The 18,473-nt window shown below is 37.1% G+C and overlaps 4 protein-coding genes across 14 annotated transcripts in view; 1 reads left to right on the top strand and 3 right to left on the bottom strand.

The window, feature by feature from the left end:
- The window catches only part of LOC125801145 (zinc finger protein 850-like), a 503,810-nt gene that overhangs the window by 190,254 nt on the left and 295,083 nt on the right, over positions 1-18,473 (bottom strand). For 3 of the 7 annotated variants that reach the window (XM_049477344.1, XM_049477340.1, XM_049477339.1), the window contains one exon: positions 8,354-12,709. In XM_049477344.1, the coding sequence (XP_049333301.1) occupies positions 10,906-12,630 (1,725 nt within the window). In that variant the 5' untranslated portion in view covers positions 12,631-12,709 and the 3' untranslated portion in view covers positions 8,354-10,905. Of the gene's footprint in view, positions 1-8,353; positions 12,789-14,320; positions 14,773-18,473 lie in introns of those variants that run through there. The other 4 variants (XM_049477342.1, XM_049477343.1, XR_007438628.1 and 1 more) reach the window with 4 other exon arrangements.
- Positions 1-18,473, top strand: part of LOC125801182 (zinc finger protein 585A-like) — a 243,056-nt gene that overhangs the window by 8,622 nt on the left and 215,961 nt on the right. The window lies entirely within an intron of this gene.
- The window catches only part of LOC125801357 (zinc finger protein 239-like), a 95,664-nt gene that overhangs the window by 29,969 nt on the left and 47,222 nt on the right, over positions 1-18,473 (bottom strand). The window contains exons 1-2 of one of the 4 annotated variants that reach the window (XM_049477952.1): positions 14,854-14,901; positions 1,358-1,447 (exon numbers count right to left, since the gene is read on the bottom strand). The exons of 1 other annotated variant lie outside the window; for it this stretch is intronic. The gene's annotated coding sequence lies outside the window, so the exon portion shown is untranslated. Of the gene's footprint in view, positions 1-1,357; positions 1,448-14,853; positions 14,902-18,473 lie in introns of those variants that run through there. 2 more of the 4 variants (XM_049477951.1, XM_049477950.1) reach the window with 2 other exon arrangements.
- The window catches only part of LOC125801682 (zinc finger protein 239-like), a 155,704-nt gene continuing 145,584 nt past the window's right edge, over positions 8,354-18,473 (bottom strand). The window contains exon 3 of the mRNA XM_049478481.1: positions 8,354-8,954. The gene's annotated coding sequence lies outside the window, so the exon portion shown is untranslated. The remainder of the gene's footprint in view (positions 8,955-18,473) is intronic.

The raw sequence follows: 18,473 nt of genomic DNA, 5'->3' as shown, positions 1-18,473 counted from the left end.
CCTCTATATCCCTCTATGGTAACAGATTTTTAATCAGACTGAACCATAGACCAAGGAGAACACCAGCAGAGGGAGTGAATGAGTCCGCAACCTTACTGCGCTACACAAGCCTGATTTGGGTTGATTTCAGTATGGCAACTACAGCTGGAGTGTTTTATTTAAACTCTGGAAAGGATTTTTTGGTCTCTCTGCGGGTCTGGATGCTCCTCTCTGGTCTACACGACAGTACCCGGCACAGTGTCGTCTCTCTGTAGCTCTGGGTCTCACTTTTGGGAGCACTCTCTCTGGAGTGGCTTAGTGTTTTCCCCTTATCCTTTCATATGGGTGGGCCTGGTGGTTAATAGCTTTAGGCTAAGCTATGCTACACTGAGGTACAAACTGAAGTAAACAAACTGTGGATGGCTTCCATAGAGATACCAGAAATGAATGGAAAATAATCAATTCTGCATAGAAAAGAGATTAAATGCTTTCAAATCCTTCTAATCATAAGCGCTGAAGGTTTGATTCTAAACTATTAGTTGTAAGCTAAGAATCCTACTCTACTCCTGACAACTACGACATCTAAATTTTAAGGCTTAAGTTATGCAATTCTAACATCTGGAGCAAACACTGGCAGTGCCCTCGCTCGAACGACCTTCCCTTCTTCAGTACAGAACTCTTACCGTAACTACCTTAAAAACTGAGCTCTGTCTCACGAAGAATGTCGTGGAATATCAAACATACAAGAAGACATAACAAGGAATTTAATAAATGTCATCCCTGGATCAGAATCATTTTGCTGAACCTGTAAAATCCATTGTTAAATTCAGTTCATGTTTGTTTCTGGTGGAACGTGTCCCAAGTGACAAAGTGAAACATTTGTGTAGGATAAGGTGTTCTGTCTGAAAGATTTACGATTTGCACTTTTAATTACAGCGGAAAAGATTTGGGATAGTTTTCTCTCCTGTGTGAACGCACTGGTGTGTTTTGAGATCACTATGTTTAGTAAAACTCTTCCCACAGTCAGAGCAGTGATACGGTTTCTCTCCTGTGTGAACGCACTGGTGTATTTTGAGATTACTCTGTTTAGTAAAACTCTTCCCACAGTCTGAGCAGTAATACGGTTTCTCTCCTGTGTGAACGCACTGGTGTATTTTGAGATTACTCTGTTGATTAAAACTCTTCCCACAGTCTGAGCAGTGATACGGTTTCTCTCCTGTGTGAATGCGCTGGTGATTTTTGAGAGCACTCAGTTTAGTAAAACTCTTGACAGAGTGCTGATGTTTCTCCATGTCAGGACTTGGCTTCATTTGTCTGTTTAATGTGGCAAACGATTTCTGCGTGTTCTTGAGATTCTTCAGGACGGCTTGTGCTTCACCTCTTTCAGCAGTTTAACTTTGCTTTTTGTTAATTATCCTGGTTGTTGGTAGTGATGAATTTCTGGAGAAAACCAGGAATATTTTTATTTCTGGAAAAAACAAAAATGAATGAATTGTACATTAAAATAAAAGCAGGTAAATTATCCAAAAGTACCTAGATCAGTTTCACTATATGGACAAAACAACCATAAAAGTTTCAGAACTTTTATTCTAACTCCATAGACATTATAATATATACTTATATCTTAACAGTCAGCAGGCTGCAGCTGCAGAATTTGTGTAGCAGAAACAATTCTAATTGTATAATTCTCCCTTTCAAATAATATTTTTAGTTTTATATTCATATTTTATATTATATTAAAAGTTCAGTGAATACAAGATGTCGCATTAAATTGGAATGTTTAAAACATTCAAATTAAACAACATTTACTAAAAATTACAAAAAATCAAACTGTAACCGGTCTCATTACTGCATCTTGCAGATGAAGAGGCCTCATTAGAACCATGCAACAAAAGTGCAGCAGGGTCAGAGCCATCCACTGTGAACAAGAGAAAGATCTCTGAACAAGCTCCTTCATGCCCAGTTCACCAAAGAATGCCACTAAAAATAAATCAGTGTTTCGTTTAAATATATAGATATTTTGGATTGCATTAAATGAATGGTCTATCAATTTTATTATCAGAGTTTAGTATTCGTTATTTAAATTGTTATTTTTTAATACATATAATACACATTGGAAGCAAATCATTTTATTGTTCTCATATTTGCATTTGAATGTAGCACTTTTAATGTTTAATGTATCTTGTAGTTATCTTGCTCCATGTTTTACATTAATTACACTGTGGATTACACTATACTACACTCAAATCAACTAAAACTAAAGTTTGACTATAGAATAAATAGTGTAAATCGCTGGAAAATCATTTGTCAGGACAATTTGGAATTGTTTGTTGCCTTTCTTGTGGGGAAAAAGGGATTAAATACCCATTCAGTTATTCTGAAGTCTAGTATTTTTATTAGTAAGAACTCCAGTTACAGATTTATTCACTATAACTCTACCTAGTGCCATATTTTTTTTATTTAATTTTGGGTATGTATAGTTCAGGTTTTAGTGTTAATAATATTTTTCCTATTTATAACTGGGGTTTTACCAATTACAATTTCCTTCAAAAAATCTGCAAATTCAATTGCTACTAGTAGATAAAAGAGAATCTATTTCAATGTAAATCATTAGCCTTGTTATTATTATTATTATATTTACGAAATTTTGGAATTTAGATTGGTAAATTGTATTTTACACTAATGATAATAAATTAAAAATATATTAAAATAAGATCAAAGTAAAAATATATTTTTATTAGTAGAAATTGTAATTCAAAGTCATTGTATATATCTGTAACTGGAGTTTTTCCAGTAAAAAAAAAAAGTAAAATCCAATGTAAATCAATGGTAAGTCAGAACTACATTGAGGATATGAGGTAATATCTGAAACCAGAGTTGTATAGCTGGTGTGGCTTTAGGCTAAAACGGCTTTACATGGCTATGTTGTATTTTTACATTTGCAAGCGGTTGTATGAAAAATGGATTTAAATGGGAAAACAGTAAAAACTCCAGTTACAGTTATCTAATATTATTTAATATGTTTTATTAGTACAAATCAATCCAATCCATCTCAACCCATATTAATTATAAATTCTGATTATACAAATGTTTATTCATCTGATATCAAATATCTCTAAAATTATTTTTCACTAGAAAAAAGTGTATTTTTTATATAGAGAAATAAAATATAGATATCTACACTGAGTTGTCTGATTTACATTAAACTTCCCTTGTCTATAATCACTTTTTTACTAGTAAAATTCCACACTTCTGTAAGGGATTTCTAAATAATACTAATTGAATAGAATTTTCAGTAGTAAAAATGAGAATTATGTAAGTGAGATTTCATGTAAATCAATGGAAACATATTACTATTAAAACAACATTAATGATCCTGCTAACAAGACTAGTCAAAATGAGTTTATAGATCTGTTTTATACCTGAATTATAATGAAGAGATTATGATTGTGGCTATGTATTTATTTATTTTTTTAGATGGAACAAAACTTTGGAAGAGCTTCGCCCTACCAGAGAGGATGTTACATTCACCTAAAATGTGTTGCGAAAGTAACCCAAACAACTGCAGTATCCTTCACTTTCGAAGAGACGGTGTCAGCTGATCTCACAACTAATCCCCTCTGTGCACTGAGGGATGAGTCGTCAGTGTTTACTTTATACCTGACAGAGGGAAAAGTGACCCTGGATCAGACCTATATGTTTAAAAATCATATAGATTAAAAATGAGAAAGCATACATAAATGCCAACACTGACATTTACAGGACATGCAACATGCCTGAAAGATAAAAAAATGTGGAAAAGGCAGCAAACATAGTCTGTCCATCAAGCATTGAGACAAAGCTTCTCAGATCAGATCTGCAAAAGGCTTTGTGACTGTGCAGGAGCAAATAACATCAGTGAGTGTTTTAATAGCTGGGTAAACATTGCTTCATGAAAAAGGACTTCATACTAGTCATTGTAACTGGGGGTAAAAATGTATGAACTTGTTTTTAATATGTCTTAAAACAATTAAGTATTAAAGTAATTAATAAGTACTGCAATGCGAGCAGAAATCAACTTAGAAACAACTAGTAAGAAGTGTAATTTGTTGGTATTACTTATTAATTTAATTAATTGTTAATGGGGACCTGCAGATACTAATCAGAAAATTATTGCTAGCAAACTATACTTTAAACTGACAGACAACCTCAACAACTAACAATAACCTGTCTTACTGAGATGTTCTTAGAAAATATTTTATTTCAGTGTGGAATGTTTTAGCTAGCTAGGTTAGCTAAATGTAACCACTTTATTTCAGTGTGGGATGTTTTAGCTAGCTAGGTTAGCTAAATGTCTAATTTATGTAAAAGTGGAACGATCTAGCTAGCTAGGTTAGCTAATGTTTACTTCATTTCAAACTGTAAAGATTTAGATAGCTAGGTTAACTAATGTTAAATACTTTATTTCAGAGTGGAATTGTTTAGCTAGCTAGGTTAGCTAATGTTAACTACTCTATTTCAGTGTGGAATGATTTAGTTAGCTTGGTTGGCTAATGTTTAATTTATTTGAAAGTGGAACGATCTAGCTAGCTAGGTTAGCTAATATTAACTATATATCAGTGTGGAATGTTTCAGCTAGCTAGGTAAGCTAATGTTAACTACTTTATTTTAGTGTGGAATGTTTTAGTTAGCTAGGTTAGCTAATATTAACTACTTTATTTTAGTGTGGAATGTTTTAGTTAGCTAGGTTAGCTAATATTAACTACTTTATTTTAGTGTGGAATGTTTTAGTTAGCTAGGTTAGCTAATGTTAACTACTTTATTTCAGTGTGGGATGTTTTAGCTAGCTAGGTTAGCTAATGTTAACTACTTTATTTTAGTGTGGAATGTTTTAGCTAGCTACTTTAGGTCATTTTAATGAAATTAGGTGTGGGCGTGGGCGTGACCACCACCCAGCCCCTGAAATGCACTTTCAAGCTCTTTTTTACACTTTTACGCTTCTGAAGATTTATAAGAGTTTTTAAATCCCATAGTGTGTTTTGCAATTTTACAAACGGTAACAGACATGACAACAGCTAGCAAGTGTAAATGATGAGAGCAGTATAGATATTAATATTAATTAACCGGTTATATCTAAATTGTCTTGTATTTTTGATTGACTTTTAGTTATCGCAGATAACTCCTCCTCTAAATCCTAGTTTATAGCGCTGATATAAAAATATTTGTGCACATCAATTTTAGGTTGAGTCAACATTTTATATGGTTTATATTGTTTGTACTAAACTTTATTTGTATTAAACATGTACATCTTCGTATTTTATCATACCTTGCACTGACATTCTAGTGTATAAAGGGGAATTTAAACAAAAATAATAAATTATATTTTATTTGAAGGGAGTTTGTCTAAAAGCATTGTGAGTGTAGCGCTTGAGAGTGCATTTCCGGGGCTTGACATTGCATGTGCACTGTGAAGCCCCTGTTGCACACAGACCCCTCTCAGCAAGGTTAGCTAATGTTTGGTAATGTCAACTACATTTCGGTGTGGAATGATTTAGCTAGCCAGGTAAGCTAAAGTCAACCACTTTATTTCAGAGTTGATTGATATAGCTAGCTAGGTTAGTTAATGTTAACTACTTTATTTCAGTGTGGAATGTTTTATCTAGCTAGGTTAGCTAATGTTTACTTTATTTCAGAGTGAAAAGATTTAGCTAGCTACGTTAGCTAATGTTAACTACTTTATTTCAGTGTGGAATGTTTTAGCTAGCTACTTTAGGTCATTTTAACTACTTTATTTCAGTGTGGGATGTTTTAGCTAGCTAGGTTAGCTAATGTTAACTACTTTATTTCAGAGTGAAAAACTTTAGCTAGCTACGTTAGCTAATGTTAACTACTTTATTTCAGTGTGTAATGTTTCAGCTAGCAACTTTAGGTAATTTGAACTACTTTATTTCAGTGTGGAATATTTATAGCTAGCTAGGTTAGCTAATATTAACTATTTTATTTCAGTGTGGAATGTTTTAGCTAGCTAGGTTAGCTAATATTAATTACTTTATTTCAGTGTGTACTGTTTCAGCTAGATACTTTAGGTAGTTTTAACAATTTATTTCAGTGTGGGATGTTTTAGCTAGCTAGGGTAGCTAATGTTAACTTTATTTCAAAGTGAAAAGATTTAGCTAGCTACATTAGCTAATGTTAACTACTTTATTTCAGTGTGTAATGTTTCAGCTAGCTACTTTAGGTAATTTTAACTACTTTATTTCAGTGTGGGATGTTTTAGCTAGCTACTTTAGGTAATTTTAACTACTTTGTTTACATGTGGAATGTTTTAGCTAGCTAGATTAGCTAACGTTAACTACTTTATTTCAGAGTGGAAAGATTAAGCCAGCTAGGTTAGCTAATGTTAACTACTGTATTTCAGTGTGGAATATTTTAGTTATCTACTGTGGGGCCCTAAATTATGATATTAGTGATCAATATATGTTATATTACTCATATATTAGTACATTTGGCCATATATGAATGAGTTCATTGAGTTCTACTAAAACTCTGTCTGCCCTTCCTCAGTAAGGCCCAGTCTGTACCAGGCGCAGCTGGGATCTGAGGGGGAGACAGATAAGAAATATGATAATGACTGGCCATAGTTGGAAAGTACCCAGAAGTTATGAGAAAAAGCTCTTCAGAACGGCTGAAAAGGCTAACCAGATTCATTAGTCATACCAAGTGTCTCAAGAGGCCCAAGGTCAGTCTTCTCCCATGAGAAAGCTGGGCAGGTGAAGGACAGGGTTTTTAAAAAAACTGTACCATGTTGATTTGTCCACGATTAACTCCAAAAGTGGGAATATGGCATGACGCCAAGAAATGGGGCCGGAAGAACCCTCCCTAAAACTGAATGTGTTTGGTAACGATTATATTCAACCAAGGTATAGTTATATAATGTTAAAAGGTGGAGCTTAAAGCCCCCACCGTTATTCACCCAAATACTGAATAAAAGTGTGCGTATTCCTGTGTGTTGTTAGAAGACTGAAGCTTCCTGACCCTATCTGGCTGACTTCGAAAAGAACAATAAAAGATCAACTTAGAACTTCGGAAAGACTCGTCTTCTCCTTTCTTTAATCTTGAGGCACTCGTCTGTTTCACCTTCTTTCTTTAAACTAAAACTTTGTATTGATGCATGACTAGATAGCTCTAAAGCTCATTTAAGCTAGTCCAGGCTTCCCCTTCTGGGAGGCCTAGAAGAGTCGTGAAATAACCACGACACTACTTTAGCTAACATTATCTACTTTTTTTCAGTTTGGAATGTCTTAGTTAGCTAATGTTAAAGTGGACATGAAACACTTCAATATTTAATATAATTCGCAAGATGAGTTTTTACTCTAACAAATTTTATTAGTTTAACAGTTGTCAGTGAAACTGAGTTAAAATAATAAGCAATCTAAACGTCATTTTTTAAGTAAGTGTAGCGCCATCTTGTCCCAGCGCTGAAAGTGACGTCTCGAGGTTGGTTCTCCAACGCCTAACATATAAATAACTATTAGCCTACACTGGTTCCTTAATGGATAATAAAAGCCAAACCAAAAATAGATGAAGAAGAGGGCACCTTTGTATTGCCCCTGGGTGAAGCAATACTGGGTGTAGTATAATTTTATAGGGTTAGCCGCAATGCTAGGGTTAGTAGCGAGCATTTTCTACACGAAGACTATGGAGGAGAGGGTTGTTGAGTCAGGAGCATTAATTTAGTTGTTCGCTGGACAAATAAGCTGAAGTCCGAGGCTTTTTTCCTCCTTTTTAATTTTAACTCTGAACAGCTGGGATGTACAGACCGTCCGACTGGAGTTACTATAAAAGCAGCAGCTGTGAGCTGCACGGAATGAGCCAAACGACACACAGCTGACAGTTAACAGATAACAAAGCTAGCATTAGCTACTTAGCCTGCTAAGTTAGTTAGCTAAATAGGTAATGCTAGCCTTGTTAAGATAGCTAGCCAATGCTAGCTTACACTAGCTAAATGAAGCTAGCTACCCAGCAAGCCTTTTAACTTTTAACGGTTTATCAACAATCAGTCTTAATGAACTCTGGACTTTACATGCTAAATATTTAAATGTATATAAACAGGCTAGTTTATGGGATGGCAATAACTGCTGTTGACGGGCTGCAGGGTTTCTGCATGGACCTCACACAGAGAGAGAATAGACACCTCCAAAAATTCTGGCTCTCAGACAAGCATCTGAAAAGTTCTGCTCAGGGTTCTGCAGGGAAGATCTCTGAGCAAATGGTCCACGTTAGCCTCCTGACAGCAAATACACTCGGTTGCAGTCGGCACGGCAGTGCAGTGACCGCATCTGCACTTGGTAAAGTTAGTGTTATGAACACGAAATGATGACCAATGAGTCAGAGCTTAGAATTTAAAATGTATGAAAGTTCACTGGAAAAAGCATAGTTTCAGCATTACATATATATATAAATATATATTAGAAAAGAGTAAAAGTACATCAACGAGTGAACACATAGTGTAATAAAATCGTGATAGATCAACACATTCACAACCCAGAGAGAGAGAAAGAGAGGGAGCCCTCCAGACTTAATCCAAGCAGTTATACATTTATCCAGTCCAGTTAACAGCTTGTTGTTCCAATGATGTTATCAGCTCCAGCCTGTCTGAGCAACAAGTTCTTATCATGATGTTGTTCAGCTCTGTGTCCTTCATGAACACAGCAGACAGTCCTTGTGTTCCAAACAATCCTTTTGTGTCCTAAAGTCTGTGAGAAGATGAAACAGAGGAAAAGAGTGGATGGGAAGATCTTCTGGCCTGTGTGCGACTTTACGGCGTGTAGAACAGGCATGCGCTGGATATCTGAGGAGAGGTTCCCAGCACTTCACTCAGAGAGCTTGTTGTCTCCTAGTTCATATGCACTGGTCCCAGAACAGCAGTGAAGCTTATCTGCCACTCAGGGTCACGTTCTCCTCACAGCTCTCCCTGTTGATGAAAACACTCTGACCTTCCTGATTTCTGAAAAAGTACAAACAACCTCCAAAGCCCTGCGTCATTGTGACAGTTAAAAAGAGAGCAGTTTTTAAATAAATTATTAAGTGAACACAAAAATAATAACTGTATATATAAATGTATAAAACATTTAAAAATAAGAGTGTGCAGGTGTGGTTATCTCCAATCACACCCTTCACCAAATAATAACATAAAACAGGCTCAGGATGGATAGGTTCCAGGTCACAGAAAGGTTATCAACCATATAGTGAGAAAACACGAGATTGCAGATCTTGCAATATAAAAGCATTTTATTGAAACACACACGAGTAAATATTAGGGGTATGAATCTCTCAGTGTTTCGATTTGATTTGATTCCGATTTTTGGGGTCAAGATTCGATTCAGAAACGATTTTCGATTCTAGAATGATTTATCAATTCAAATTGCCTATAAATTTTGTTTAAATTATGTGAGAAGATAAAAAGATGAAAGGACAATTTAAACAAATAGAACATTTATTTCAAACAATAAACTTAGGTTCCTTACTGTATAAAATATTTTTGCAATATAGTGACAGTGCCACAATAATGAATGATTAATTTCTAGCATGGTTGACTAATCCTGTATTCATTTCTAAAAGGTAGACATTGTTAAAACTGGAAAAAAAACTCAAACAGCCACAAGGTCAAGAGTGGAACGTTAGATAGGCTATAATTATGTAACAAGCAGAGAAGATACTAAATACACTAGCTTTTAGCATGCACACCCCTCTGTTGCCTAACTGGGAGTTCACCTACTGTCGCGCAGAGCTTTTTAACAGTTAAAGAGCTCCGCAGGACAGTTAAAAAGCTCAGCGCGACAGTAGCTTCACCCAAAAAACACGTTTTTAGGAAAATGAGAATCGATTCTGAATCGTTCAATGTAAGCTCCAATCGATTTTTTACTGCACCCCTAGTAAATATAGATGTGAAGCAATGCAAGGATAATAGTTGTTACTGGATAAAAAACAATCAATGAACTAAATTAATTGGATATTCTTAGTAACTTTGGAGATTAAAAAGTCTTAAGCAAGATACAATATCTAATAAGAAAAAGAGTTAAAAACTTGAGTTAAACATTAACCAAATATCCCTCTATGGTAACAGAGAGAACAACAGCAGGGGCAATAAATGAGCCAGCAACTTTACTGCGCTATACAGGTCTGGAGGGGGTTGATTTCAGTGTGAGAACTACGGCTGGAGCATTTTATTTAACCTCTGGAAAAGATTTTGTTGGCCTCTCTGTGGGGTCTGAATGCTCCACCCGGCACAGTGTCGTTTCTCTGTGGCTCTGGGTCACACTTTTGGAAGCACACTCTCTCTGGAGTTCCTCAGGTGGTGTTTTCCCCTTATCCTTTCATATGGGCGGCCTGGCAGTTGATAGCATGAACTAAGCTATGCTAAGCTTGGGGAACTGAGGACGGCTTCCACAGAGGAAAAACAGAGATATTGGAAATTAATGGAAATAATTAAATCTGTATATACTAGAAAAGCGATTAAATGCATTCAAAACCTTTTAGGCATAAGCACTGAAGGTTTGATCCAAAATGCTTAGTTGCAGACTAACGAATCCTACTGTACTCCTAACAACATCTACATTTTAAAGACTAAATTATGCTAATCTAACATTTGGTGCAAACACTGGCAGTGCCCTCACTCGAACTTAAACAACCTTCCCTTCTTCAGAACTGAACTCCTACCGTAACTACCCTAAAAACTGACCTAAAAACTCACGAAGAATGTCCTGGAATATTCAAACATACGAGAAAACATAACATTAAATTTAATAAACATCATCGCTGGATCAGATTCATTTTGCTGAACCTGTAAAATCCATTGTTAAATTCAGTTCATGTTTGTTTCTGGTGGAACGTATCCCAAGTGACAAAGTGAAACATTTGTGTAGGATAAGGTGTTCTTTGAAAGATTTACGATTTGCGCTTTTTATTGCCGTGGAACAAATTTGGGACAGTTTTCTCTCCTGTGTGAATGCGCTGGTGTTTTTTGAGATGACTCTGTTGATTAAAACTCTTCCCACAGACTGAGCAGTGATACGGTTTCTCTCCTGTGTGAATGCGCTGGTGATTTTTAAGTTGACTCTGTGTAGCAAAACTCTTCTCACAATCTGAACAGTGATACGGTTTCTCTTCTGTGTGAATGCGCTGGTGTATTTTGAGATTACTCTGTGTAGTAAAACTCTTCCCACAGTCTGAGCACTCATACGGTTTCTCTCCTGTGTGAATGCGCTGGTGTTTTTTGAGATCACTCTGTGTAGTAAAACTCTTCCCACAGTCTGAGCACTCATACGGTTTTACTCCTGTGTGAATGCGCTGATGCAGTTTGAGAGTCCACAGTCGATTAAAACTCTTCCCACAGTCCGAGCAGTGATACGGTTTCTCTCCTGTGTGAATGCGCTGGTGTGTTTTGAGAGCACTCTGTGTAGTAAAACTCTTCCCACAGTCTGAGCAGTGATACGGTTTCTCTCCTGTGTGAATGCGCTGATGCAGTTTGAGAGTCTCCAGTAGATTAAAGCTGTGCCCACAGTCTGAGCAGTGATACGGTTTCTCTCCTGTGTGAATGCGCTGGTGTTTTTTGAGATTACTCTGTGCTGTAAAACTCCTCCCACAGTCTGAGCAACGATACGGTTTCTCTCCTGTGTGAATGCGATGGTGTTTTTTAAGATCACTCTGGGTAGTAAAAATCTTCCCACAGTCTGAGCAGTAATATGGTTTTACTCCAGTGTGAATGCGCTGGTGTATTTTGAGATGACTCTGTTGATTAAAACTCTTCCCACAATCTGAGCAGTGATACGGTTTCTCTCCTGTGTGAATGCGCTGATGCAGTTTGAGAGTCTCCAGTAGATTAAAGCTGTGCCCACAGTCTGAGCAGTGATACGGTTTCTCTCCTGTGTGAATGCGCTGGTGTTTTTTGAGATTACTCTGTGCTGTAAAACTCCTCCCACAGTCTGAGCAACGATACGGTTTCTCTCCTGTGTGAATGCGCAGGTGTATTTTGAGAGCACTCTGTGTAGTAAAACTCTTCCCACAATCTGAGCAGTGATATGGTTTCTCTAATGTGTGAATGCGCTGATGTTGTTTAAGTTCACTCTGGGTAGTAAAAATCTTCCCACAGTCTGAGCAGTAATATGGTTTTACTCCAGTGTGAATGCGCTGGTGTATTTTGAGATGACTCTGTTGATTAAAACTCTTCCCACAGTCTGAGCAGTGATACGGTTTCTCTCCTGTGTGAATGCGCTGGTGTATTTTGAGATTACTCTGTTGATTAAAACTCTTCCCACAGTCTGAGCAGTGATACGGTTTCTCTCCTGAGTGAATGCGCTGGTGTTGTTGGAGATGACTCTGTCGATTAAAACTCCCCCCACAGTCTGAGCAGTGATACGGTTTCTCTCCTGTGTGAATGCGCTGGTGTTTTTTGAGATCACTTTGTTTAGTAAAACTCTTCCCACAGTCTGAGCAGTGATAAGGTTTCTCTCCTGTGTGAATGCGCTGGTGTATTTTGAGATCACTTTGTTTAGTAAAACTCTTCCCACAGTCTGAGCAGTGATGTGGTTTCTCTCCTGTGTGAATGCGCTGATGTTTTTTTAGATCACTCTGTTTAGTAAAACTCTTGACAGAGTGCTGATATCTCTCCATGTTGGGACTTTGCTTTATTTGTCTGCATCAAACAATTTCTGCGTGTTCTGGAGATTCTTCAGGATTGCTTGTGCTTCACCTCTTTCTGCAGTTTAACTTTGATCTTTTAATAAATATCCTGGTTGTTGGTGATGAATTTCAGGAGAATATTTTCATTTCTGGAAAAGACAAAAATGCCAGTGAATATTAAAATAAAAGCAGGTCACTTAACTGAACAGAACTGCCTAAATCAGTTAAACTATACAGATAAAACTACAGAGACATCTTCACATTTCCATAAAAAGGGGGCGCTGGTGGTCTTCCAGCCACCTGTTTAGTGCCTTTATAAGGACTTCCCACTGTTCAGACACTCTTAATTCTGTTCTGGTCTCACTAGAAACTGAGAACTTAAAGAAAGAAAGAAAGAAAGAAAGAAAGAAAGAAAGAAAGAAAGAAACGTGTGTCGAAGCTTGATTCGTTCTACATTGATTATGTGACCAATGATGTCCGAAGCCTTTTCCTTTACACTAAATTATGCTGACTGAGCATTGACTGGTGTGTCACGGGACCGTGTAGGGTACTACAATCAAAAATGTTGGAGTACCGAATACTAGATACTGGGCAGTGTGTAGTATGCAGTACATACTAGTGCAGTATGCAGTATAGTAGTATGCCATTCCGAATACAGCCAGAGTTTAAAACTGATAAAAGCTTTTTTTTAACTTAAAAATGCATGAAATAATGTAGATAATAAAATAAGTACTAAATTGTACTATTGTGAAATAGTACAGTATAAAACATTCTGTCAGCAGCTGAAATAAATATTTTTTCTTTATAATGTTACTTCTGTTCAACCTTAAGTCACGTTGTTAGGCATATCTGTATATGTAACAAAATATTTTAAATACAGGTAACATTAACAATTAGTTTACATCGGTCAACTGTGCTTACAACAGTAAGAAACACTGTAAAATTTTTAATTAATGCTTCAACTAGTTATTACATGACAAAAGTTAGACATTATTCACCATTAAAATTCCTAAAAACTCACGACTTAGTTAACAGGATCTACTACATTTTTAAACATTGGTAATTTAGAAATATGTGATGTCTTGTTTAGAGTCATTTAACAAATTTATGTCAGATATTGTGGACACATTTTTAGAAATCCACTTATTCTGATGCATTTTACATCATAATGCCAAATATTTCTCAAGCCAAATGTAGCAGCTCGTCTGCTGCTCTAGTATGCTTGTTAAAGAGCAGACGGAGAGGAAGGTCTCATTCTCTCCTCCTGCCTTTATTCTCTCTACACATTTACACCAAAAAAATAACCCAGCAGATTATTAAGTGTCTGCAACTGCATATACATCTCCTACATATCACCGACTCAATCCCGCACGTTCTGCCTGACCTGCGCAGCGCATCAATAAATTCATGCGTTGAGCTTTAAACGCGCAGATAAGCTGTAACTGGTGGATCAGCACAAAAATCACAGTGTGATTTATTACATTAAAACACAGAACATTTTCTTCTGCTGAACCTGACAGATCCCGAGAACAGCGGGGGGAATTCTCGCCAGCCCGAGTTCATGCATCGGGTCAGACAGGCTGGAGTTCAGGCTGGGGTTTAGGCTCGCGTTGAGGCAGAAAATCTAAACTATAGTAGTCGGTTCAGCAGAACAAAACGTTGAGAAAGAACCACAACATACCTGCACATACACAACAAAAATAATCCCAGTCGATTATTAAGCATCTGTAACTGCACATATATCTATAAAATATGAAACAGAAGTAAATACAGCACATGAACACACATTTTCAGGCTCAGTCACATGTAGTGTTTTGGTGCTGAAACGGCTGTACCTCAGAGCTGATAACCCGACCGGGGCAGAAATAATTAATTATTAGGTAAAATATGCTTCAATACCCGCTAAAAATGCACAGAAGAGTGACTAGAACTGATATAAGAGCTCATTTTTCCAGTACCTTTTCTCAAAAATACTTATATTTGCTTAAAACAGCCCCTTTTCACGGAGCTCCTCAGCTCTGTTTACCTCCTGTGCTGTATTCAAGCTCCTCTGGGGGCCGCGGAGGGATAATTAATAATTAAAAACACGCAGTTCTCTTGTTGGTGCAGGGAATTGTAGTTCAAAATAGAATCACAGCAGAATAATGACCTTTTTACTGTTACAACACATCAAACAACCTCCAGCAAGAGAGAAAAAGAGAAACTTCTCCATACCTTCTGTAGTTCAGCTGATCCTGCTCTTCCTCCGGCGCTCCAGCTACAGACCCCGGAAGCTCAGCCTCATCCGGGTTATGTAGAGCCCCGCCCCCTCCCTCGCTACATCACATTATACCCCACCACCGCTAGAGGGAGCCCGCGAGGGAGTCCTCAATGCATGGAGCTGAATGGAGCTAAACAGCTAAAACTCTCATTTAAAACACTGTATAACTACTTCTCTGCAGTTTTCCTTTAATTTTACAAAGTAGACCAAAGTATTTCACTAAAATAGGAAAGAAAACATGCCCCTATATTTCTATTTTCTAAAACTAATGTTTTTTATTCAGTAGATTTACTAGCATTACTGCTACTGATGCTGGAGTTACACCCAGAGCTCGTTTAAATTATTAAAACTGCAGTTTAAAAAGTGTTAATAATTATCTCTGCGGTGATGAAACAGTTATAGTTGTTCTGTTTTAAGGAAATTAGTAAAAAAAAATATTCTATAAAGTATCAGATGTTTATAAATTATTATTTTGCAAAATAATTTATAAACGTTTGATACTTTTTAGAATAAAAAAAATGTTTATAGGTTTTTAGACATTTCAGACTCTGTCAAGTGGCTTGAGATTCAGAGCAGATTCTGAAGTGGGTTTTTCCTCTATAGAGATTGCTCCTGTACAACTCCAACAAACAGCACTTACTAATTACTACGGAAAGATCAGTGTTGTTGTGACATTGATTCTGGTAGAATTATTTTTTATCTAAATTTCATTTAAAATATTATAATTACATTTTCTTTGCATTTACCTTCTTGATGTCCTGCAGATTCTTGAAAAGGAGATCGTACTGCAGCAGATCTTGTTTGTTGCTCACCTTGTCTAAAGTCTTACTATTTATGTATTCTGAAAGCTTTCCATAAATTGAGGTCATTCACACCTACTCCCTGTAAAGTCACTCTCTGACATCACAATGGACCATCCTGATTTCTGTATAGAAGGGTACTTCACACTTGTAAACGCATTTTAAACTTCATATTCAAATATCAGTTTAAAACTAATAATTATAAAATACCAAGGGTTTGTTTAAGTTTATTTCACCCCATTCAATGTTTAATGCATTCATTTAAGTAGTAAATCTCGTTTTATTTGGTGACTTTTTTCTAATTTAATGGGGACAGCTGGGTAAACATAAAATTAAAAGGATGTTTTTTGTGTGTCTTGTTCACATTTTATACATCGGTGTTGTTTGGGGTCAATTTGACCCCAGGCTATTTAGGCTTTAAAAAAAAAAATAAAAAAAATCAGAATTTGACACACAGTTGTGTTGAATGATATGAAAGTCATAATGACATGCAATTGTATAATCTTAAAAAAAAATAGATCCCTAAAATAACATCATTATAACTGTATTAGTGCAAGAACCATTAACAATTCATGTGACGGGGGCGGGGAAAACATAATTCTCATGAGAACTTGATATTTCTCATTCTGTGGAGGAATATATTGTTCCTACAAACATATTGATAGTTCACACAACATAGTGGAAATGCAGAGATATAAAAGGTTTCACAGCAGCTTCTAAACCAGTTCTCTATGTGTTCTGTCTCTCTCTCTTTCTGCTCTCTCTCTCTCTACTGAAAATGACGTCTAAGAAAAGGTTTTCTCTCAGTGAGGATTTCTCACATCTCTTTTACCATGACAGAGACATAGAGGAGAATGTGTCTGAGAAAAAGGAGGACTTTAGAGAGGATCCTGATTATAATGAATCCTCCTCTGATGAGAATGAGCCCTTTACTGTAGATCCTCTTCTTGTGTCTCAACCAATAGAAAACAGACTACCTTCCAAAAGTAAAAAGTTATTATGGTCTGTCTCCCCACTTGGAGAAAATGATAAACTTAGTGCTGCTAATGTAATCAGAATAGTTCCAGGTCTCAGCAGATACGCTGTCAGCCACGTCCAAACATAAAATCAGCATTTGAGTTCTTCAGAACACCATCAATCTAAAAGGATAAACTACTGTAGATGATACGTTTAGAGGGAGGTGTGTGTATAGAGGGGTAGTTGGAAAGACTTGGATTTAATCCCACATGTAAGTCTACATTGTGTTGCTCAGTTTGGAGAGTACAAGTGAAAAGGTGAAGAAAGAACAGGTGTTTGGGCTGCAGATGCACTTGTTGCAGACTCGTCATCCATTTGTGATACTCCTGTTCTATGAATGCTGACGGAAATCTTTGCAGGGCTTTGTCTTTTGACAGTCATGTCTGCCCTTGTGTGAAATGCACCAGAAGAAATGTTGAAACTTGGATCATTTTTTGCATCAGCTTCACAACAGACAAATTTTGTGAAGACAGAAAATGGGGGAAATGTGACTTTGTGTAGTTTCTTGTATTGAGATCCATAAGAAATCCATATTTCCTGCAGATTGTGAGGTAACTTTTCAACAATTGGATTAACACCCCTTGATGTGTCCAAGTATGAAAGTCCCAACAAGTAGCCTTCTGACTTTGCAGACTCCAGTTCAAGCAATAAAACTCCAAGCTCTCTAAGCTTTAGATGATCTTTGTTGCTGAGTTTATGGAAGTTTTCAATTTTGTCAAGAAGGGCCTTTTCAACAACTTCAGGGGATCCCTAGGTCTCTTCTTATCTCTCCCAAGCTTTCTTGAGACCAATATCAGGATACCTGACATGCACAGCTCGGATTCTCTTTACATACTCAGCTGACTGATGTCCAAGCCACTTCATAAAAAGATCTAGTTCCTCACTTGGAGATTGGCATTTAAGAACGAAGTCTTCCAAGCCCATTAATTTTCTGGGCGATCGTCGAACCTGAGGAGCCCCGAACTTAACAGCTCACGACGGATGAGGAATTTGGCAATGTCACTTACTGCGGTGTCTTCATGTGGAGCAGGATGTGTCTGACAAGCTGTATAAGCTTGTGCAGGAGGATGCTGATCTGTAGGATGTGTTAAAGGTTGCTGATTCTTTTCTCTTTTCAGACCTTTGGGATGTGATGTGGCCTATAGAGCTGCACTTTCACCATAATATGAGAGACTGGGCATAGGTGGTTCAGAGCCTGCCTGGACTTGATGAGCCTCATCTTCCTGTTTGACATAGCTTTTTTGAGGAATGGGTGAAGGTGGTGGGCACCGGTGTGCTTGTGTTTGAAAATGCTGTTCTACGTAATTGCTGGTGTGCTCTTTTGGATCTACTGCAGGTAGATCAATTGAGGTGTTCTTCTGACTTCCATCAAAGTTGAGCTCTGCAGCCTCCTCAAATACTTTTGCTTCAGCCAAAGCAGCAGCGACCTCTTTTTCTTGTTGAATAGCCATCAACGTACCTTAAAAACGTACGAACCTTTTCTAGTCTAACAGCTGTTTCTTTGTCGATGAAACTGGCTTGTGCACGTGCTGCCTCTGCTCTTGCTCGAGCTTGAGCAGCAGCCATACTAGCAGCAGATCTTTTTGAAGCCAAAGATGAGCTAGAGGTGACTGACCTCATCTCATGAGTTTGCTGTCCCTCTGTTTTGTCTGCTCCTTCCATAACTATCAACTTCTACAAGGCTGATGTATAGATGAATGCTTCACCACTAATCCTGTGTTAGGTGCCCGCTTTGCAGTGTTTTTTCACTATTCTGT

This window comes from Astyanax mexicanus, chromosome 4 (assembly GCF_023375975.1).
Source record: "Astyanax mexicanus isolate ESR-SI-001 chromosome 4, AstMex3_surface, whole genome shotgun sequence".
NCBI lineage: Eukaryota > Metazoa > Chordata > Actinopteri > Characiformes > Acestrorhamphidae > Astyanax > Astyanax mexicanus.
The sequence above is the reverse complement of the archived record's forward strand: the minus strand, read 5'-3'. Positions and strand labels throughout refer to the sequence as shown.